This window comes from the organism of the source record quoted next, unplaced genomic scaffold (assembly GCF_019419815.1).
Source record: "Pyrus x bretschneideri cultivar Hongxiangsu unplaced genomic scaffold, Pyrus_bretschneideri_v1 Contig76, whole genome shotgun sequence".
NCBI lineage: Eukaryota > Viridiplantae > Streptophyta > Magnoliopsida > Rosales > Rosaceae > Pyrus > Pyrus x bretschneideri.
Genome location: NW_025999816.1, coordinates 275,001 through 296,672, shown reverse-complemented (window position 1 = coordinate 296,672; position 21,672 = coordinate 275,001). Strand labels below are relative to the sequence as shown.

Sequence of the window (21,672 nt, the reverse complement as noted above, 5' to 3'; positions counted from 1 at the left end):
CAAAAACTGATCGCACGATATACGATGAACGGTCACAATCACGAGATTCCCTAGATCCCTAGAAAAATGATTCGGCGATGATTATTTTCCTTACTTAGGAACTGTTAGATAAGTGACACTCTACCATAGTGGTCAAAGACAGTGTTGTCTTTGCAGTGTGATGTGGGTTCAAATTTGTTGACTCTCTAATTTTATATCTAATTTAACAACCAAAAAAAAAAAAACTAGATCTAAAGGTAGAGAAAAGTGAATTCTATCCAATTATATATATTTAATTTTAAAATAAAGCTTAGGAATTATATGGACCGTCCAATTGTGTGAGTTTTAATCTAAACCGTCCAATCTAATTCAGTCCCTCAGTCCTCACTCATTTTGAGACTCCGCGTCCTACCTCTCTTCTCGACTCGAACCTTCTCAGCTCTCTCGATTCCTCTTCTCCTCCGCCCACCTTCTCCGAATCTCGACTGTGGCCAGCACCACACCTCTCGACCACACCACAGAAAAACCACACACACACCTACCGCTATATCTCTCTCCGATTCTCTTTCTTTCGATCGAGCGACTCTCTAGCCCAAGGTATTTGGTTCCAATTGTTTTCGAATTTTAGGGTTTTCTTTCGAATTACTTTCTATGGTTGATTTTTGTGAAAATTGGGGTTTCAGGAATTTTGGTTGTTTCTGGATTTGGATTTCTCAATTTGAATCATTTGAATTTCTGCATGCATGTTTGATTTCTGCAATCGGATTGGTTAGATTTCTGAGCATGCATGTTGGTTTTATGTTGAATTTCTGACCATGACGTTGCCGTTTCATATATTGGATTTCTGGGCATCCATGTTGAACTAACCCAGTCCTAAGACATTATACAAGAACGTAGGTAGGTTGGAGTAGAAACTGAATGCTTTTGGGTCAGACCATGGCTCCATCACAAATAACTAATACCAGTATCTTGGCATAACAGTTATCTATCTTGCACGCCATCACAATTACTGTATCTGTTTTAGTTGCCTTTTTAAACTACCTAAAACGTAACTGTTATGCAAGAGACTGGTATTAGTTATTTGTGATGCAGCCATGGTCTAAACTAATAGGATTCTGTTCCAGAGGGCTAATCATAATCTAACTAATTGTATCGGAACAAACTTTAACTATAGACTAGTTATAATTTAGTTAGATTAGTTTTGTTCACTATAGACTAGTTATAATTTAGTTAGATTAGTTTTATCCTTTCAGCGCTTTCAAGATTCTCTCTATATTCTTCTTTGATTACTTACGTTAAGATTTAAGAACCTCCTTCCCCTCCCCAAACAAAAAGAACATATATATCGCTACAAAGAGGGTTAAGTTCCTTTCAGATTTAAGATAAGAAAAGACCACTGTTGCTTCACTGATATATATGTTGCTCTGTTTGTTCTTTCTGATGAGACAGAAATGTCTGTTTTCTTTGATTTATCGTTTCCATATTCTTGCTGCATTGGGTTATGAATGAGGTATGTTATTGGTATAGCAAATATAAGCTTTGATAATTTATAGGCATAAGTTTGAAAAGACATCGAAAATAATCATAATCCATGGTATGTTTATGCGTCCTTTTTATGGAAGTAGCGTGATGGATGGCCTTTTCTTTTTATGTTTGCTCATTCGTTATATATTCAGAATGAGAATTGATTTTTGTGTTTGTGAATGGCACAGAAGGGAGCAATGGAAGAGGTCAAACATAAACCTAGGAAGGAGGGGGAATCCAAGAGGAGTCATCGAGATCGGGATCGTGAAAAGGAGAGAAATGGAGAGAGGCACAGGGATAAAGATAAGAGAGACCGTGATAGTCGGCGCTATGAGAGAGAAAAGAGTTCTGATTCTGAGGAGAGGTACGATAGGGAGAAGCATGGAGACAGGGATAGTGATAGGAAGCGCAACCGAGATGATGAAAGAGAGAGAACAAGAGACAAAAAGAGGGATAAAGATAAGGAGAGGGACAAAGACAAAGAAAAGGAGAAGAGAGATAGGACTAGAGAGAAGGAAAAGGAAAGGGAAAAAGAAAGGCAAAGAGAAAAAGAAAGAGAAAGGGAAAAAGAACGACAAAGAGAAAAGGAGAGAGAAAAAGAAAAAGAACATGAAAGAGAAAGAGAAAGAGAAAGAGAAAAAGAAAAAGAACGAGAAAGAGAGAGGGAGAGAAGGGAACGAGAAAGAGAGGTAGAAGATAAGAGGGAGCGAGAGAGGGAGAGGGAAAAAGATAGAGATCGGGAGCGGAGGGTGCGGGAGAGGGAGAGGCGTAGGGACATTGATGCTGATGATATTGATGATGATGGTAGGGAGCGTGATAGGAAGCGACCTAGGAAAGATAACAATGACTACAAGGAGAGAGAGAGGGAAAGGAGTAGCAGCAGGTCAAACAGACATAGGGATGATGGAGATGGGAGCCCCAGAAAGAAGTCTGATGAAGGTGATTCCTCTAAGGAAGAACAACCAACCCGTGAGGAGGAGATGGAGGATGAACAACGGAAATTGGATGATGAAATGGAAAAGCGGAGAAGGAGAGTTCAGGAGTGGCAAGAGTTAAAAAGAAAGAAGGAAGAAACTGAGAGAGAGAAGAATGGGGAAGGGGATGCTGATGAACCTAAGTCAGGAAAGGCCTGGACTCTTGAAGAAGAATCTGATGATGAAGAAGTACCTTCCTTAGAGAAATCAGAGACATGTATAGATGTTGATGAAGAAGACGATACTGACAGAAAAGTTGGAGATGCTGTGGCGGTAGTTTCTGAAGATGAAACAGCTGCACCCGCGTTGCACAATGGGGCTGATGATGCTGCTGATGATGAGGAAGTTGATCCTTTAGATGCTTTTATGAATTCTATGGTATTGCCTGAAGTTGAGAAGCTGACCAATGCAGTTGAACCGTCAATTGTTGATGAAAAGAACAAGGATAAGAAGGATGGTCGAAACAATGGTGAACAACCAAGGAGAGGTTCAAATAAATCTATGGGCAGAATAATTCCTGGGGAGGATTCTGACTCAGATTATGGGGACTTGGAGAATGATGATGATCCAGTAGAAGATGAAGGTGATGATGAGTTCATAAAAAGGGTGAAAAAGACAAAAGCTGAGAAGCTTGCTGTAGTTGATCACTCAAAGATAGATTATGATCCATTTCGTAAAAATTTCTATATTGAAGTGAAGGAGATCTCAAGAATGACCCCAGAAGAGGTGGGGGTGTATCGGAAACAATTGGAATTGAAGATCCATGGTAAAGATGTGCCCAAGCCCATCAAGACCTGGCACCAAACTGGACTTACAAGTAAAATCTTGGAAACAATAAAAAAGCTTAACTATGAAAAGCCAATGCCAATTCAGGCTCAGGCAGTGCCTATAATTATGAGTGGTCGAGACTGCATTGGCATTGCAAAGACTGGGTCAGGCAAAACCCTTGCATTTGTGCTGCCAATGCTGAGGCATATCAAGGACCAGCCACCTGTGGTAGCTGGAGATGGGCCTATTGGGCTTATAATGGCACCAACGAGGGAGCTTGTTCAGCAAATTCACAGTGATATTAAAAAGTTTACAAAGGTACTTGGTCTCAGGTGTGTGCCTGTATACGGAGGTTCTGGTGTTGCCCAACAGATTAGTGAATTGAAGCGGGGGGCCGAAATTGTCGTCTGTACCCCTGGTAGGATGATTGACATACTGTGCACAAGTGGGGGGAAAATAACAAATCTGCGTAGAGTTACTTATTTGGTTGTGGATGAAGCTGATCGAATGTTTGACATGGGCTTTGAACCACAGATCACCCGAATTGTACAAAATATCCGGCCTGATCGTCAAACTGTTTTGTTTTCTGCCACCTTCCCTCGCCAGGTTGAAGTCTTGGCACGCAAAGTCTTAAACAGACCTGTGGAAATACAAGTTGGTGGAAGGAGTGTTGTGAATAAGGACATAACACAATTAGTTGAAGTGAGGATGGAAAATGAAAGGTTCTTGAGATTGTTAGAGTTGCTTGGGGAATGGTATGAGAAAGGAAAAATTTTGATATTTGTTGAGTCGCAGAACAAATGCGATGCGTTGTTCAGGGATCTGCTTAGGCATGGGTATCCTTGTCTCTCACTTCATGGGGGCAAAGATCAGACAGATCGTGAGTCCACGATAACTGACTTTAAGAGCAATGTTTGTAATTTGTTGGTTGCAACAAGTGTTGCTGCCAGAGGGTTAGATGTGAAGGAGCTTGAACTGGTAATCAATTATGATAGTCCGAATCACTATGAAGACTATGTTCACCGTGTTGGCCGAACAGGGCGAGCTGGCCGGAAAGGTTGTGCTATAACTTTTATCTCTGGGGAAGATGCTAGATATGCTCCGGATCTTGTCAAAGCGTTGGAACTCTCTGAGCAAGTTGTTCCAGATGACCTAAAGTCTCTTGCTGATAATTTCACGGCAAAAGTAAATCAGGGACTTGAGCAAGCTCATGGGACTGGTTATGGGGGAAGTGGTTTCAAATTTAATGAAGAGGAAGATGAAGTGAGGAGAGCAGCAAAGAAAGCACAGGCCAAGGAATATGGTTTTGAGGAGGACAAGTCAGATTCAGAAGATGAAGATGATGGTATTCGAAAGGCAGGGGGCGACATCTCACAGCAGGCTGCCCTTGCTCAGATAGCTGCCATTGCTGCTGCCTCCAAAGCTAGTACAGCTTCAATGCAGACCCCTGCCTCTGCTGCCCAACTACTTCCAAGCAGTGGACTGCCTGTTTCTCTTCCAGGTGTCCTTGGTCTAGCGTTGCCAGGAACAGCAGCAGTTGCGGCTGGGACTGGTCTGCCTCTTGTGGGCAATGATGGGGCTGCTCGGGCAGCAGCAATTGCAGCTGCAATGAACTTGCAGCATAACTTGGCAAAGATTCAAGCTGATGCAATGCCTGAACACTATGAAGCAGAATTGGAGATAAATGATTTTCCCCAGAATGCTCGATGGAAGGTTACCCACAAGGAAACTTTGGGCCCTATATCAGAGTGGACTGGGGCTGCCATTACTACCAGGGGTCAGTATTTCCCACCAGGCAAGGTTACAGGACCAGGAGATCGCAAGCTCTACCTGTTTATCGAGGGCCCTACTGAACAATCTGTCAAGAGAGCTAAGACAGAATTAAAACGTGTTTTGGAAGATATCTCAAATCAGGCAGTATCGCTTCCTGGTGGAGCTCAGCAAGGCAGATATCAAGTTTTATAAGTGTGAGAACTCAACCCCAACTTACTGTAGGCATTCTGTTATCTGCTTTTGCCGAAGTTAATTTGATTTCTTGTTCCTTGCAAAATGTTTCTCGGTTGTCTAATGAGGTCCATATGTCATGGTTATGGTTAACTGATTGTGTTGAACATGCCTTAAATGTTCAACTTGTACTATAAGCCTACTTTATTAGCCACAAGTGAAATTTCATTAGTCTTTTCTTGAATACTAGATAAGCTTCATTTACACATGTCATCTAGGAAGTCATACCCTCGGATTAAATGTTTGTGGATTGTACTTGCTTTGCGCAATTTTGGACCCCTTTTAATTTTCTTTTCTTTCTTTTGTTTACCATTTCCATTGCGCGAGGGGTGTAATGCATATGCTCGCATGTTCAATAGTGTCTCTGCCCATTTCAAAGCTGTCCAAGAGATGAGACCGTGGTGCGACACTTCCTCCTCATTTTACTATTGTTCGGTTCAAACTGGCGTTTAGAGTCTTCTGGTCCATTTTCCGTTTTATTTGTTTTCCGTGGGCTCTCAATCTGATTACCATTTATGTATATATATTTGACTGTTTTTTATTCTCTTGGTGTTCTTTCCAGGTTTTGTTTGGAAATTGCTGGGGACAACTGGTGAGACTTCCTTAAGGTAGCGCTGGATAACATCTTAAAGGATGCGTTTCTAGTAAGATGGTCATTATTATTGTTCTGCATCCTTTCTGTACTGTTGAAAGGTGGCATTTAATTTGGTTCGATCAGCATCAGCTGTCCTCAAAATTGATTAAGCTTTCGGTGTTGGTGTTTGCTATAATGGGTTACTGAGCTCCTTGCTGAGATCACTAGTCTTGTGCCCTTTGCTTTGTTGCAGTGTCTGTAGTGCAGACTGCCTTTGAATTTGGTCCTATACTTCTTCATTGTCACGTTCATTTAATTTGATGGGAATATGTTTTAATCATCCAAAGTGGTGGCTTTGGTTTTGCTTTCTAGTAAGAATATTCGTTTTGTTTGCTTTAATAAAGTAGTTTGAATTTGTCGGCTGTCTAGTGAGATGCTCTTATTCTAATACAGGAAGTTGTTGAGCAACGGTGAAGTTTTACTGATGTGTTGTTTGTTTGTTTCAGCTTGGGCCATCAAAAGAAGAAAATACATGGAAGTGATCATTCCTTATAATCCAGCGATACTTGTAGCGAGCGCTTTCAGTTGATTCCACCACTTCCATGGGTATAAAATCTCATTGAAAGCGGGGCTCTTCCGTTTGGAGAGCGGTCCTTACCCTAACAGCTACTTTGGTAGGTTGGATGGATGGATGGATGGATGATGGGATAGGTGGTTAGGATTAGAATAAGCCTAGGAAATGCGTTATTGCTGATAATGGTATACATGCATGCAGTTTTTTGGCACTTGCTTGAGAGTTGGTACGGTAGCAGAAACCAGTAGGGATATTTTACAAGATTTTTTCTTTTTGCGTCCTCAGTCGTTTGTATTTGGCAAATTTGATTGCTGAATATAACGCCGCCGACAGAGCATTCTGTCTAATTATCTATCTGTTCAAATGATTACTCTGGTTTTTCGTCCTTTTCCTCTCTATTTTCTCACCTTCTCCTCACCTTGTTCTTTTTTTTCTTCCCACCAACGGCTAATGGCTAATGGGTATCTCAAATACGAAAAACCTTTCACGGCCGGCCGGGCGGGTACGCCGCCAACGTGACATCTCATGCTTATGAGTAAAGGAGAATTAACACGTGTTGACTATTTGGCATGAAAAGCCACGATAACGAAAGTGGTGTACCGTATTATACAAGTTTGCCGCTCATTCCGATTTCTGCATCGAACCTTCGTTTCATGAGGGTTGTTGGATCTGGAACCTGAATAATGGCTTCCTAGTATCTACCAAAGCAAGCAGTAGCTAATTAGCTATTGATGAAATTCATAAACCCTTTTTTTCAAATATCGGATACTCGCATGGTGTTTTACGTGTCATAATACGAGCAGAAAAAATGATACATCTTCTTGTGTTCCTCGACTTGTTTTATGATACTTGGAAGTACTCATTTTATTCAGATCCGCTGATGAATTGGGACTTTTGTTTTATTGGGTTGTGAAAAAGAAGAAAATGCAAGTGGATATAGATAATGTAAAATAGTGTGTGGAAGATGCAGAGAGCGGCTTAGCTTTTCTTCCTTTTGTTCTTTCCTTTCTTAGCGAGAGATGATTAAAACGGACAAATAAAATGCCATCGCAATGTCTCTTTCTGCGAGAGATGTATAATACTAAACGTTGTCCACCAGATTTTATTTTCTTCTTTTTATTATGTTTCCAAGGATTCAGATGCATGATGAGTTTAGGCTTTAGCTCATCGTTTTTTATTTGACTTCTCTTCCATTGTGATCTAGAAACACAGTTGTTTTCATTACCAAAAGGAACCCAGCGGTCTCTTTTTCATATTGTAAATGAGATGATTGAAAGATAGTCTATGTGGGAAAAAAAATTAAGGATTTAAGTTCTTCTGATAAAGTTTGTTAGGATTTATGTCTAAAAATTAAAAATTTTGTCAACTCTTCTTTAATTATTATTATGTAAGCCACACATATTAAGCTAAATGGAAAATCTTTGTTAATTGTTAGCATGTTAGCTTACATATGTGGTTAACTTTATCTTTTTTGTCTCACATGTGAGCTTCATATGCTAACAATTAATAAAGAGTTGACGAAATTTTCAATTTTGGGCTTAAATCCTAACAGACTTAACCATACGGGCTTTAAATCCTAAGTTTTTATTATCACATGGGCTATCTTCCAACTGCCCTATCTGTAACATCCCACATCGCTCAGGGGAGTGATCCTTAAATGTATATTTCCATCCTTACCTAGCACAAGGCCTTTTGGGAGCTCACTGGCTTCAGGTTTCGTAGGAACTCTGAAGTTAAGCGAGAAGAGGGCTAGAGCACTCCCAAGATGGGTGACCCATCGGGAAGTTGCTCGTGAGTTCCCAAAAACAAAACCGTGAGGGAATGGTAAGCCCAAAGCGGACAATATCGTGCTATGGTGGTGGAGTGGGCCCGGGAAGTGGTTCCCCCCGGGCCGGGATGTGACATTTGGTATCAGAGCTTAACCCTGGTCGCGTGTGTGCCGACGAGGACGTCGGGCCCCTAAGGGGGGTGGATTGTAACATCCCACATCGCCCAGGGGAGTGATCCTTAAATGTATATTCCCATCCTTACCTAGCACGAGGCCTTTTGGGAGCTCACTGGCTTCAGGTTCCGTAGGAACTCTGAAGTTAAGCGAGAAGAGGGCTAGAGCACTCCCAGGATGGGTGACCCATCGGGAAGTTGCTCGTGAGTTCCCAAAAACAAAACCGTGAGGGAATGGTAAGCCCAAAGCGGACAATATTGTGCTATGGTGGTGGAGTGGGCCCGGGAAGTGGTTCCCCCCGGGCCGGGATGTGACATTTTGGTATCAGAGCCTAACCCTGGTCGCGTGTGTGCCGACGAGGACGTCGGGCCCCTAAGGGGGGTGGATTGTAACATCCCACATCGCCCAGGGGAGTGATCCTTAAATGTATATTCCCATCCTTACCTAGCACGAGGCCTTTTGGGAGCTCACTGGCTTCAGGTTCCGTAGGAACTCTGAAGTTAAGCGAGAAAGGGGCTAGAGCAATCCCATGATGGGTGACCCACTGGGAAGTTGCTTGTGAGTTCCTAAAAACAAAACCGTGAGGGCGTGGTCGGGGCCCAAAGCGGACAATATCGTGCTACGGTGGTGGAGCGGGCCCGGGAAGTGATCCGCCTCGGGCCGGGATGTGACAATTTGGTATCAGAGCCTAACCCTGGTCGCGTGTGTGCCGACGAGGACGTCGGGCCCCTAAGGGGGGTGGATTGTAACATCCCACATCGCCCAGGGGAGTGATCCTTAAATGTATATTCCCATCCTTACCTAGCACGAGGCCTTTTGGGAGCTCACTGACTTCGGGTTCCATAGGAACTCCGAAGTTAAGCGAGAAGGGGGCTAGAGCAATCCCATGATGGGTGACCCACTGGGAAGTTGCTCGTGAGTTCCCAAAAACAAAACCGTGAGGGAATGGTAAGCCCAAAGCGGACAATATCGTGCTATGGTGGTGGAGTGGGCCCGGGAAGTGGTTCCCCCCGGGCTGGGATGTGACACTATCATCACATAGACTATTAATCCAATTGAGCTTTTTTAATAATTAGTTTGTTTTTAGAGCATCTTCAATGGAGTCCTTATATAGAGACAACCACCGTATAAAATGAGTATAAAACAAATATAGGGACAAAATGAATCTTCAATTGATCGGAAAGTGAGTCCCTAAAGTATAGGGACTAGCAGGATACTTGGTGTATGTACCCAAATATAGGGACTCTATAGGAATTGAAATGGTGGACCCAATAGTACAATTTAAGTGGAAAAGTAGATGTGGATCCCAGTCACATGGTCTTGTGTTTTTATTTTTCTTTTCAATTGTTTAAAATGGATGGTCTAGATTGATTCTTGCTTTTCAAATTTTTTACCATTGAAAAATCAACGGTTCTAATTAAATAACCGTTTCAATTTAGGTTACTCTCTAATGTTTGTTATCAATTTTTATTTTTTCTCTTTTCATATTGACTCTGTTGAAAGATTAACAGTTTCAATTTGGGTTACTCTGTAATGTTGTTCTCTCATCATTCCTATAAATACCAAATTATCTAACCAAAACTTACCACAACTTCATCTCCTATACTCAGTTCACTCGTACTGAATTCACTCATTCTAGTTACGTTTTCGTGAGGAAAAAAATTTGTGTCAAAATTTGAATTTTTTTTGTTTAATGATCACAAAAATATTTTACGAGAACGTAATGTTAAATTAATTCAAAAAATGTGCACCTAATCAAATTATCACATAAATTGTAAAAACCTCAAATTTAGGGCTTCTACTATAAGGACTCTCCTATTGGAGACAATATTCTTTTACGGACACAAAGATTCTCTTTAAGTCATTAAATGAGTACTCAAAGGTGATGAGAGTCTCTAAATAGGGACTCCCATTAGAGATGCTCTTAGTCTTTTTAGTTTCGTAGACTCCCCTTAATCTTGAAGGTTATTTTTGTTTGATTTATTTAATCTAATAGTAAAAAATAAAGAGAAGGTGTGAGAGGTTAAAAGGAGTGAAAATCATTTCCCTAAAAAAAAAAATTGAAAGTAAAAATGACTCAAAATAAATTTTGATTTTTAATTTTTAATTTTGATTTTGTATACTTTTCGTTAGACATTTCTTTTACATCATTGCGACCACTCTTCCTATACTCTTTTATATCCATTCTTTCTCTTATGTATTACTCTTCTATTTTCAAAACAAAAATAAAAATTAAAACCAAAATGTTATCAAACGAGTCTCTAAATTCTAGTGTTAGTAAGGGAAATTCAACATTTTTGTCTCCAATCAGCTTTCAACTTCAAAGACAAGGTCATCAAAAGCCCAGGCTAATCCTCTTTGACTAATACTTCCGCCACTCATCTTAATGGCCAATAAACGATCATGGCCGAAATCTGATGCTTTTAATGTTTTTTAACTTCAAAAACTTGTAGAAATTTGGGCTTTCGAATGCACTGACAACTTTTTTTATTTTTGTCTTGTAACTTGGCGAAAACAAATCACCACCAAATCTTTGCTTGTCTTCTTCTTCTTCTCCTGGGCTTTCACCGAATGCACCGACAACTTCTTTTATTTTTGTCTTGTAACTTGGCGAAAACGAATCACCACCAAATCTATTTTGGGTCGAAATCTTTTACCAACGTTTCCGAGAAGGAGGAAAGAAGAAACGTCTCTCGGCACGTTGCTAACTTTTTATCCAAGTAATTGTGGCTGAAGAAAGAAGAAACTTCTCTCGGCATTTAGGTTTCACAGCGTAAAGATAAGGTTGTTACTTTCTGTGAAGTTCAACAAAGATGCTTTCAGTGTCCAACTCAACAAGGGCAAATTGACACACTCCGATCGAGATCAGGGCATGTTGGTCATCACGTGGAAGTGACGTAACCATGTGCACAGTGCGGAAGTTAATAAAATAATAATAAAAAAATAGTACGAATAAATAAAATCTAGCTTTACACAAAAGTAATAACAAACATGTGCAAACGTAAGTGTGAACATAAAGTTCAGAGCACGAAGACCTAATGCAGTCCGGGAGGAAACGACACAACAAAAGCACACCCGAAGGTGATCCTACACTGGTAATAATCTGTCAGATATGCCGGGGAAATCCTCTGGGGAGCCACCAAGAATGCTAGCCAACTAAAACCTGGAGGGACGCAAAACAAAAAGTGTGAGTGGGCAAAAACAAAGCTTTTTAAAAACCATTTCATAAACAAGATTCTAACTCCTCGCCGTAAAACCTGTATACTTCCCAGAAAAATAGAATATACATATATATATATATATAAATCATGCTCCGACATATGCCATGTCACATGTCTCTAAATAGAATGCAAGTGCTCAGGAATATCAGGTCAATGCCATATAAGCTGTCAGCTGGAGTCACCTAACGTGACCTGTACGGCTGAATCTAGAACTCAAATCTCCATCTCTCTAACTATACCTGCACACGAGTCGGAACCACCTAAAGTGGTATGTATGACAAGCCTGGGTGTAATATAAGTACGCTCAAGTGCTACGATCATGTGAAGGCTGGGCGAATAATCGCGGGTCACCTACGAGTCGGAACCACCTAAAGTGGTCTGTACGATAGGACTGTGCACCTAACTTGGATCCAAGATGAGCGTGTGGTGTGGGAGGTGAACATCATGTGAAGGACTGTGCCCAACTCTGGGCGGGAGCACTAACATTGGGGGTGCAGGTTATGAGCTCTCTATGCATCTCAAATTACTACTGAACGTAAACATAAATCATAACTCACCTGACACTTACCTGTGCGTCCGCAACACCAAACATATATAAACATATGCGACTCATAATGTGTAAATAAATGGCAAACAATAAGCATGGCATATAAACATATAATGTTTCAAATCAATTTCTGGGAAAAATATAAGTATATAGGTATATACGGAAAACCAAAAGCCCACTCACTGGTATGTAGAAGGGTCGTAACCCCCTTGCCTCGAGTGACCATGCTCGTCCTCGGGATAGGTATCACCTATATGCGAAACAACTATAAAAACGTTAATTTTAAAACACACAACCAACCTTATGAAATAACTTCTCATACGATACTCAAATGGGGTGTATGAATACACCAACGTGATCTACTCAACCTCAGGAAAATCCCCATATTTTTAGAAAAATTTTCCAACGTTGCACGCGCCCCCACGCGCCGGCCAAGGCACGACCACACGCGCTGGCCACGCGCAGGCATGTGCCTGGCACGCTGACGGCATCAGTTAACGCCGTCAGGAATATTCTGTTAACTTTAACGGATTCCGTTAACGCCGTTAGGAATATTCCGTCCAAACTGACGGAATATTCCGTCGTCTTCTCCGGCAAGGCTCTGGCGCCGTCGCCGGCGTCGGAAAATCGTAAAAATTTCAAACCTTCATATCTTCTCCGTTTTTCAACCAAATTTCACAAAATTGGTACCAAAATGAAGCTTACAACGAGAGGAACAAATCCATACCACTTTCAAGTGCTAAAATCCACGGAATCTAGCTGGGAAAACACCACCAACTCCGACCAACCTTGTAACTCACGATCCCGACTTCCAAAACCTTCAAACAAACCACCCCGAGCCTCCTAAGGACCTAACCAAGCTTCCTACAAGCTTGAAATTCCAAAAAACACTAGAATTAACGTGTGTATGAACAGTGACAAAATCGGGGTATCCCGAGTTCGACGTGAAAACGAAGATATCCTTACCTGAAATAGGTATGGTTGAACTTCTACGGACCTCATGAGCAAGAATATGTACTTTGTTTCTTCGATCTGTGAAGATTTGGAGGGTTTTGGGGTATGTCCGTACAAATGGGAATGGAAATAAGAAAGAGAAATGGCTCGGGACAAGGGTGCAGGGCAGGGAAGGGTGAGGGTGTGTGTGGGGAAATGTGTGTGGTCCACAACCAGCCAAACCAAGCTCAAAAACAACCACACAACAAAAATTCACACTAGGGGCAAAATCGTCATTTCACACTTACGGTTTGAAAATTCCGGAACGGGCTGTCACACAAATGAGATGACATCTTTTAATAAAAAAAACCAAATACTAACCAGTCGATTTTAAAGCAGTGTTGTTAATTCAAATTAAAAATGCAAATAAAAAATGCTACTCCATTGCTTGATTCTACGACTTTCTGTTAATTCAAACTAAAAATATCCTCAATTATCTACTTGGGAAATAAAAACTGAGACAAGTATATGCTGCCTTTTTAGACAGAATAAAAGCCTATCCAGGCTTATTGCATCGCCACCAAAAGCCTAGCCCACCTGGGCTTCTTATCTCATCATGATCACAAACATTCCATCACATGCATGTATCTCATCAAACCATCCTGTTCAATTCCAAACCACATGCATGACAACACTTACCCGTCATGATTGTCACCAACTTTTAGGACTCGATTACTAAGGAAAACGATCGTCTCCAGATCATTTCTATCTAATCCTCCTTGTTAAATAATTCGAATTTTTAAAATTTGATCAAACGGCTGAAAATACGAGCTCACTCTAAAACTTACAATAATTTTAATCATTTGATCAAATTTCAAGGGTCCGGATTGTTTGATGAGGAGTATTAGGTGGAAACTTTGACATTCCACATCGCTCAGGGGAGTGATCTTTAAATGTATATTCTCATCTTTACCTAGCATGAGGTCTTTTGGGAGCTCACTGGCTTCAGGTTCTGTAGGAACTCCGAAGTTAAGCGAGAAGGAGGCTAGAGTAATCCCATGATGGGTGACCCACTGGGAAGTTGCTCGTGAGTTCCCAAAAACAAAACCGTGAGGGAATGGTAAGCCCAAAGCGGACAATATCGTGCTAAGGTGGTGGAGTTAGGCCCGGGAAGTGATCCGCCCTGGACCGAGATGTAACTATTGGTATCAGAGCCTAACCCTGGTCGCGTGTGTGCTGACAAGGACGTCGGGCCCCCAAGGGGGGTGGATTGTGATATCCCACATCACTCAGGGGAGCGATCCTTAAATGTATATTCTCATCCCTACTTAGCACGAGGCCTTTTGGGAGCTCACTGGCTTCGGGTTTTGTAGGAACTCCGAAGTTAAGCGAGAAGGAGGCTAAAGCAATCCCATGATGAGTGACCCACTGGGAAGTTGCTCGTGAGTTCCCAAAAACAAAACTGTGAGGGAATGGTAAGCCCAAAGCGGACAATATCGTGCTATGGTGGTGGAGCGGGCCCGGGAAGTGGTCCCACCCAGGGCGGGATGTGACAAATTGGTATCAGAGCCTAACCCTGGTCGCGTGTGTGCCGACGAGGATGTTGGGCCCCTAAGGGGGGTGGATTGTAACATCCCACATCGCCCAGGGGAGTGATCCTTAAATGTATATTCCCATCCTTACCTAGCACGAGGCCTTTTGGGAGCTCACTGGCTTCGGGTTCCGTAGGAACTCCGAAGTTAAGCGAGAAGGGGGTTAGAGCAATCCCAGGATGGGTGATCCACTGGGAAGTTGCTCGTGAGTTCCCAAAAACAAAACCGTGAGGGAATGGTAAGCCCAAAGCTGACAATATCGTGCTACGGTAGTGGAGTCGGGCCCGGGAAGTGATCTGCCCCAGGTCGGGATGTGACAGAAACGATCTGGAGATGATTCATTTCCGATTACTAATTCGTAATCAAAATAATAAAAAAAATTAAATTAATGAAGAGTTGGAATAGAGAGGAGTTGAACTTGGATTCTTGTAGTAGCTGTTTACTAAAGTTTTCTAAAATCTAAATAAAAATAATATTAATTTCATATAAATTGTTTACTAATTTATTGAAATTGAAATGTAATTCAATATGATTACTAATTAATATAACATTCATTGTCAATCAAAATTCTATAAAATTACCAGTTTAACCCATTAACTAAAACAGAATATGAATAAGAAATATAAGCAAAAATGTAATTTCACACAAGCAAAATTTGCTTTTTTTTTTTCTTTAAAGCATCACCTATATGTAATCCTAACATATCTCTAATTAAAATAAATAAATAAACTTCACACTCCCACATTTTCTATCACTCTCTTCCTCTCTCATTCTATTTCAAAAACAAAAATAAAAAAAAATTCACACACACTTTGTTTGTGTCCATATACTAGTATATAACAAATTAAATTACTATTTGTATACTAATTAATAAAAAATTATTTATTAAAAGAGAGAAAATACTAATTAATAAAAGAAACCCTAACCAAATATTATCTTTTTCTCTTTCGTCAAAAAAAAAAAAAAAAAAATTCTCAGCTTTCTGTTCATCGAAACCCACTTCTCATCTCCACCGAAACTCTCTCTCTCTCTCTCTAATCCATTGCATTATGATTTCAAGATTATCTGTATCAAGTTCAAAGCATCTCATGGCAAGTGGGGTGGTTGCGGTCATCGGGGAAGGAGTGGCACTGGACAAGGGCGCTGGGCAGAGGATGGATTTGCTCTGGTAATGCGAAGGGTAGTGTTGTAATTTTAAGAATAAAATGAGAGTACAATTGGTTGAAGATTCGCATTCCGGATTCCCCATAAAGTGGACAGTAACAATCCAAAATCCAATCCCATCAGCAGCTTCGAAGTGACCTTGAGCAAACAAACAATATTGACCAAAATGATAATGATTATAGCGCATGCGGCGTGCTGCTAATCATTTCCAAATGCTAATCAATATCTTTTGGTTACTAAAACCTTTCCATTGCAACTAACCCATACGCCTAAATCCAAACATCCAGAATCACCTTGGAATTGCACTGCTTTCTTATCTCGTATAAGAAATTGTCACAATAATTTATTAAAAGATAATTATTATGATTAAATCATAGTATTATTTCTCTAAGTAAAATTATCTTAATAACTTTTCATTCGATGATTTAAAATTCTGCTCACTTAACGATTTTGATTGTTCAAATAGATGGCGCAAAATCGGATACAAACAAGTAATGTTTTCATGAGGGTCAAACAGACCATTGGTTTTTTTTTTTTTTTTTTGGTTAAACGATAAATTTGTTAGATTAGAGAATCGACGAAATTTGAATCTACGTTGTGATGTAAAGACGACATTCTTTCTCATCACTATGGTCGAGAACCATATTTTGCAAACAGACCATTATTTGGGTTATTCATTAAAGAACGTGATCATTCTATCTTAAATGTGATATTGAAGATGAAGAATAAATGAATATATTTAGCCACATATTTTCTGAGAATTAATTGCGAACATGTGGTTGCAACGAACTCTGGTTTTCTGACTCTCCTTTGGGAGGGTACATGACATGAAAAAGACGAGACGTGTGTTGATTAAATTAAAAGGAAGCTAACGAAAAATGTTTGAATACTTTGAGTTTTAACGATAAGAATAAAATAAATAGTATCCGGTTTGATTTTTTAGTGTAAAAATATGATTTTTCATTTAAGTGAACAGTACATCGAACTTTTCATTAAAACTTCCTTAAATTAAACCTTTTCATTTGAGCGCCATCCCATGATCCCATCTAAGGATGGGGACGGGCAGGTAATCGCAGTTATTTATTCATAGGATGGGGGTGGGCGGTTAATCGCAATTATTTACCCATAATCGTTTATATTCATACCTGCATAACTGGTTACCCATTAGGTAATTGCATAAACGGTTATACTCATACCCTTAATGGTTTATAAACGGTTAACCATAGCTATAATTGTTTACCCATTTAACCATAACCATTTATCCGTTTATTTATTTATTTATTTATTTTTATACGCATTTATCCCTTTTTTTCATCCATCAATATAATTTTTTTAACAACTTGAAAATTACAAAAGAAAATTTTGTCATAATTTTCGTTGTTTGACAATTAAACACCATTATAGGTACATTTTAGCATGCATTTCCTTATTTTAATAATTTAAGTCCTCATACAATTTCAATAATTGAAATAATAGTTTACGAACGATATTTTTCTGCTACACCCAACAAGTATTTGATTATAATCTATATGATTACAAAGTAAAGCTTTTAAAAATAAAAAGTAGTCATTAATTTGAATACTAGATGATTCAAAGCTCCAAAATATTTTAATAGATACCCGTTATAACCGCCACCTCCAACCTTTGAAAGATTGGTCAGTACTCCCTTATAAGCATTTTCAAAAGCTGAAACATGGATTCGTTAACACACAATGACCATTTCATTCCACCGTTCCTAATAGCATCAATGGCAACTGAAACATGATTTAAAACATGATTTAAGAAAACCATTTCGTTTCATTAGTCCAAACAACAATAATCATGTGCGCACCAATTCTTTTGTAAATAGATACCTGTTATAACCACGGAAAATTCAAAACTTCAAAATTTTACATATATTAAATTAAATGAGTAAATGGATATCCGTTATAACTGTAGGTAATATCCATAACCGATGGATACCGTTATAACTGCGGATAATACCCATAATCTCCATTTAAATTTCACGAATAAGCGGTTATATCCATAACTATTTGTTTGTCTAAACGGTTATCCATACCCGTAATCGTAAATTTTAAATGGACGGTTAACAACGGTTATCCTAACCTATGTGTATTTTACCCATCCCTACTCCCATCGGCACAGGGTCAACCCAGCCCAGACGGGCGACTACACATTTAATTGCTGCATGCATATTCATTCATATAATTGCATATGCCCTTATTGTTTTCCTTCTTCCGGTCCTCCTAATAAATTATTAAATCTATCATATATATATACGTGCTTGCTTGATTGATTGTTTTTGTTGTTTTCCATTGTTTTCATGAAAGCAAAACGAAAGCAATTCATTCTGAGCTTTAGCTATAGCAGCTTATTAGGCCTCGTTTGGCATGTGCCGTATTATAACTATTTAATAAGAATTCGGAGGTTTGATCCCACATCTTTAAAACCTCCCCATTTTTCTGTAATGCTCTCTTGTTGTTATCATATGTGTGTGTTGTTGAATTGCTGTCGCAAAACTGGCATTTTGATTGCATGTTTGTTTTTCTGTTTTCTGTTTGGCATTACATAGCAGAGGCAGAGGAGGAGGTGAAGACGAGCTAATAATAATTTAGAATAATAGATAAAAGAAGAGGATGGAGCTTCTGCAGCTGTTTGTGACGGCCTCAATTCCGGTGTTGAAAGTGCTTTTGATAACAGCACTTGGCTCATGTCTTGCTCTTGATCGTGTCGATGTTTTGGGGGAAGTTACTAGAAAGAACGTAAACACTGTAAGTTAATAACACTAGATTGCTTCTTCATTCAATCTCTTGTTCTCTAATCCCTCTCCATTTAATTAAATTTCTCTTTGTGTTGTACTGTTTTCTTACTAGTATTTGTGTTTTGTGAACCAACGAACGAACAGGTTGTATTTTATGTGTTCAATCCTGCTCTCGTGGGTTCCAACCTTGCGCGGACAATTACATACCAAAGCATGGTTAAATTGTGAGTTATAATTACTTTGTTTGATCAATATATATATATATATATATATATATAATCATGTTAGCGTTTTAAGAATTTTTATTTGGATAGGTGGTTCATGCCAGTGAATATCCTCATCACATTTATAATTGGTTCCGTGCTCGGATGGATTCTCCTCCAATTAACAAGGCCTCCTGCCCGTCTGCGAGGCCTTGTCTTGGGTTGCTGTGCTGCAGGTAATTCAACGCTCTACCCTCACAGTCAAAAATAAATTTGAATTTAATCTCATTTCTAATTCTAAATCAAAGCTGATAAATACTCAGTTTCGCGTTTTATCAATCTTTAGAGATGCTGATGTTAACACTTAACAGGAAATTTGGGTAACTTGCTCCTCATTATAGTCCCAGCAGTCTGTAAAGAAAAAGGGAGCCCGTTTGGAGCTCCTGATGTCTGTCACACATATGCTATGGCTTATGCTTCGCTCTCAATGGCGGTACATATTCCCCCTTTGTCTTGTTCCAATATTTTGGGTTTTCTTGAACTTCCTTTATCTTTCTACGATTCGAGTTAAGAATGGATTAGGAAGCTGCTTCAAACAAGTTGCAATCCAATTCTCTCATTCAAGGTGAAAAGGCGCAGTTACTGATTGTTGATATCATCATAAGTTTCATCTCATGTCTAGAATACGTTTTTCTCAACACTTTTCTTTTGTCCTTCAATTTTCCTCTTGAATTCTAGTGACTGTTTCTCTTCGGTACAATGTAGCTACCTTGTTCAGCTGTCAGGGATTCCTATCTCTTTGCTTTTTGTAATGCAATTGTGTTCATGCTTCAGATAGGAGCCGTTTATTTGTGGTCCTATGTATATAATATTGTGAGGATATCTTCAATAAGGGGCACCCAAGATTCTAATCAGTCCGCCGAGAAGTCCTCCACATCCGACCAAGCAAGTTGCACTGAGCCTCTGCTTTCTTCAAAGGAAAGTGTCACAGCTGGTGAAAATCGGGATCAATATGCACTGCCATACACTGCTGTGCCAGAAGAAGAAGCAAAGGTTGCTAACTCCATTAAACTACATTGATATTCATTCAATTTGATGCGTTGTTTACGTATTTCCAACTGTATTAAGATTTGTTTATAGAGAAAATGTCAGTTTTTTTCCGAAATACATATTGTCAAACTGTCTATCCAGACTACTAATCAAATGAATGCCATTTGAATGTACGATCCAGATTCGCAATCTCACAATGTAACATGCTGGACATCTCTAACAAGAGAAAGTTACCCTTGTTTCCTTTCAATTTCTTACACTGCATATCTTGTTTTTCCTGGCAGGCGACGACTTCAAGTAAACTAAAGAAACATATAGGGATGGTGTTTAAAAAGATCAATCTGAAAGCAATATTTGCCCCTTCAACTACTGGAGCGGTATGTCCTTTTGGCACTTTTATATCATTGCGATCCAGATTCAGCGCAATTTTATTGAAAAATTGGGCTAACTTAACCTTTTCCTGGTGTAGGTGGTTGGTTTTGCAATCGGAGTCATCCCTCAGATTAGAAATTTACTGATAGGGGATGGTGCTCCTCTACGGGTGATTCAAGATACTGCTTATTTGTTGGGGTATAGAACTTATGCCCGAACTGTATCAAACCTTAATAATTTATCCACGATCTATGCACTTATTGGCAACTAATCTAGCTGCCCGTTATTCCGAATGAATAATTTGGTTCTCAATTAACATAAAAGTAGAATACTTGTCTGGTGTTAATCCCGACTTTACAGAACATGTTCAGACCAGATGGTTTTTGAATTTCGGCTCAAAAGACGAGCATGTTATTTATCCCGAGTGTTTGTGTCATTTTTTGTTGTTCACTCAGCATCAGTTAAAGAGACTTATTCTTTATGATTGCAGGGACGGAGCCATCCCAGCTCTCACTTTGATAATAGGAGGAAACCTACTTAAGGGTAATAACCCATACAAATTCTGTTAGTGATGTACTTAATTGTTGGTTTAGTTTAGAACTTACTTCACATTGTTGTTTCAGGTTTGAGAGGGTCAGGGATTCAGAAATCTCTTGTCGTTGGCATCATAGTTGTTCGTTATGTTGCCCTGCCTCTTATAGGCATATTGGTTATTAAAGGGGCACTGAAATTTGGGTTGGTGCTTTCTGATCCATTATATCTGTTTGTTCTTCTGCTTCAGTTTTCACTCCCACCTGCGATGAACATAGGTACGCTTGCTCCTGTTGTTTAGCAACAAAAAAGTGCAATCAGAAGTTGCTCGCTCACTCTATTCCGTAACAAATGTAAGTTTATTCTCTAGTATTGTTTATTGATCCCTTAAAATATGGCAGGAACAATGACGCAATTATTTGGAGCAGGAGAGAATGAATGTTCAGTTATCATGTTGTGGACTTATGCCCTTGCTTCACTGTCGCTTACATTCTGGTCCGCCGTCTTCATGTGGCTTGTAACGCGACTGTGAATTACAATTTTACAGGAATTCCTTCTGCTATAATGGGTTACTGAGCTCCTTGCTGAGATCACTAGTCTTGTACCCTTTGATTTTTTGCGGTGTCTGTAGTGGAGACTGCTTTTGAATTTGTTCATGTACTTTTTCGTTCTTGTGTCATTTAATTTGATGGGAATATGTTTTTATCATCCAAAGTGGTGGCTTTGGTTTTGCTTTCTAGTAAGAATATTCGTTTTGTTTGCTTTAAAGTGGTTGGAATTTGCCGACTGGCTTGTGAGATGCTCTTATTCTTATCAACGGGACCTGGCTGCTGAAGATTCAGCAGCACTCCTTGCTAATAACTAATTACGGCTGCATACGTATTCAAGTTGTGGATTTTTTTTTACTAATTTAGATTTAGCTGAACTGGGACTCTATTTTTTAAAATTAGCACGTTTTG

General features: G+C 39.6%; 2 protein-coding genes across 12 annotated transcripts; both read left to right on the top strand.

Annotated features, from left to right (window-relative positions):
- Positions 1 to 360: 360 nt before the first annotated feature.
- On the top strand, positions 361 to 6,782 carry LOC103961771 (DEAD-box ATP-dependent RNA helicase 42). 8 transcript variants are annotated; one of them, XR_007254863.1, is made up of 4 exons: positions 361 to 576; positions 1,695 to 5,650; positions 5,812 to 5,857; positions 6,330 to 6,782. XR_007254863.1 is itself a non-coding variant. In XM_009374366.3 (4 exons), exon 2 carries the CDS (start codon positions 1,701 to 1,703, stop codon positions 5,208 to 5,210), a length of 3,510 nt encoding a protein of 1,169 aa, XP_009372641.2. In that variant the 5' UTR covers positions 363 to 576; positions 1,692 to 1,700; the 3' UTR covers positions 5,211 to 5,212; positions 5,812 to 5,857; positions 6,330 to 6,782. The 8 variants fall into 8 exon arrangements, 2 of the variants coding, with proteins under 2 accessions (XP_009372641.2, XP_048430895.1); XR_007254862.1 differs by having other exon boundaries at positions 363 to 576; positions 1,692 to 5,212; positions 5,812 to 5,893; XR_669429.3 differs by having other exon boundaries at positions 363 to 576; positions 1,692 to 5,212; positions 5,812 to 6,194.
- Positions 6,783 to 16,149: 9,367 nt separating this feature from the next.
- On the top strand, positions 16,150 to 21,497 carry LOC103961773 (protein PIN-LIKES 3). 4 transcript variants are annotated; one of them, XM_048574881.1, is made up of 11 exons: positions 16,150 to 16,287; positions 18,369 to 18,567; positions 18,702 to 18,781; positions 18,872 to 18,996; positions 19,132 to 19,253; positions 19,595 to 19,813; positions 20,095 to 20,187; positions 20,280 to 20,380; positions 20,673 to 20,725; positions 20,806 to 20,991; positions 21,115 to 21,497. In XM_048574881.1, the coding sequence occupies exons 2-11, from the start codon at positions 18,433 to 18,435 to the stop codon at positions 21,243 to 21,245; spliced, it is 1,245 nt and encodes a 414-aa protein (XP_048430838.1). In that variant the 5' UTR covers positions 16,150 to 16,287; positions 18,369 to 18,432; the 3' UTR covers positions 21,246 to 21,497. The 4 variants fall into 4 exon arrangements, with proteins under 4 accessions (XP_048430838.1, XP_048430839.1, XP_009372646.2 ...); XM_048574882.1 differs by having other exon boundaries at positions 16,179 to 16,287; positions 18,372 to 18,567; XM_009374371.3 differs by lacking the exon at positions 16,150 to 16,287 and adding an exon at positions 17,981 to 18,223 and having other exon boundaries at positions 18,372 to 18,567.
- Positions 21,498 to 21,672: the final 175 nt, after the last annotated feature.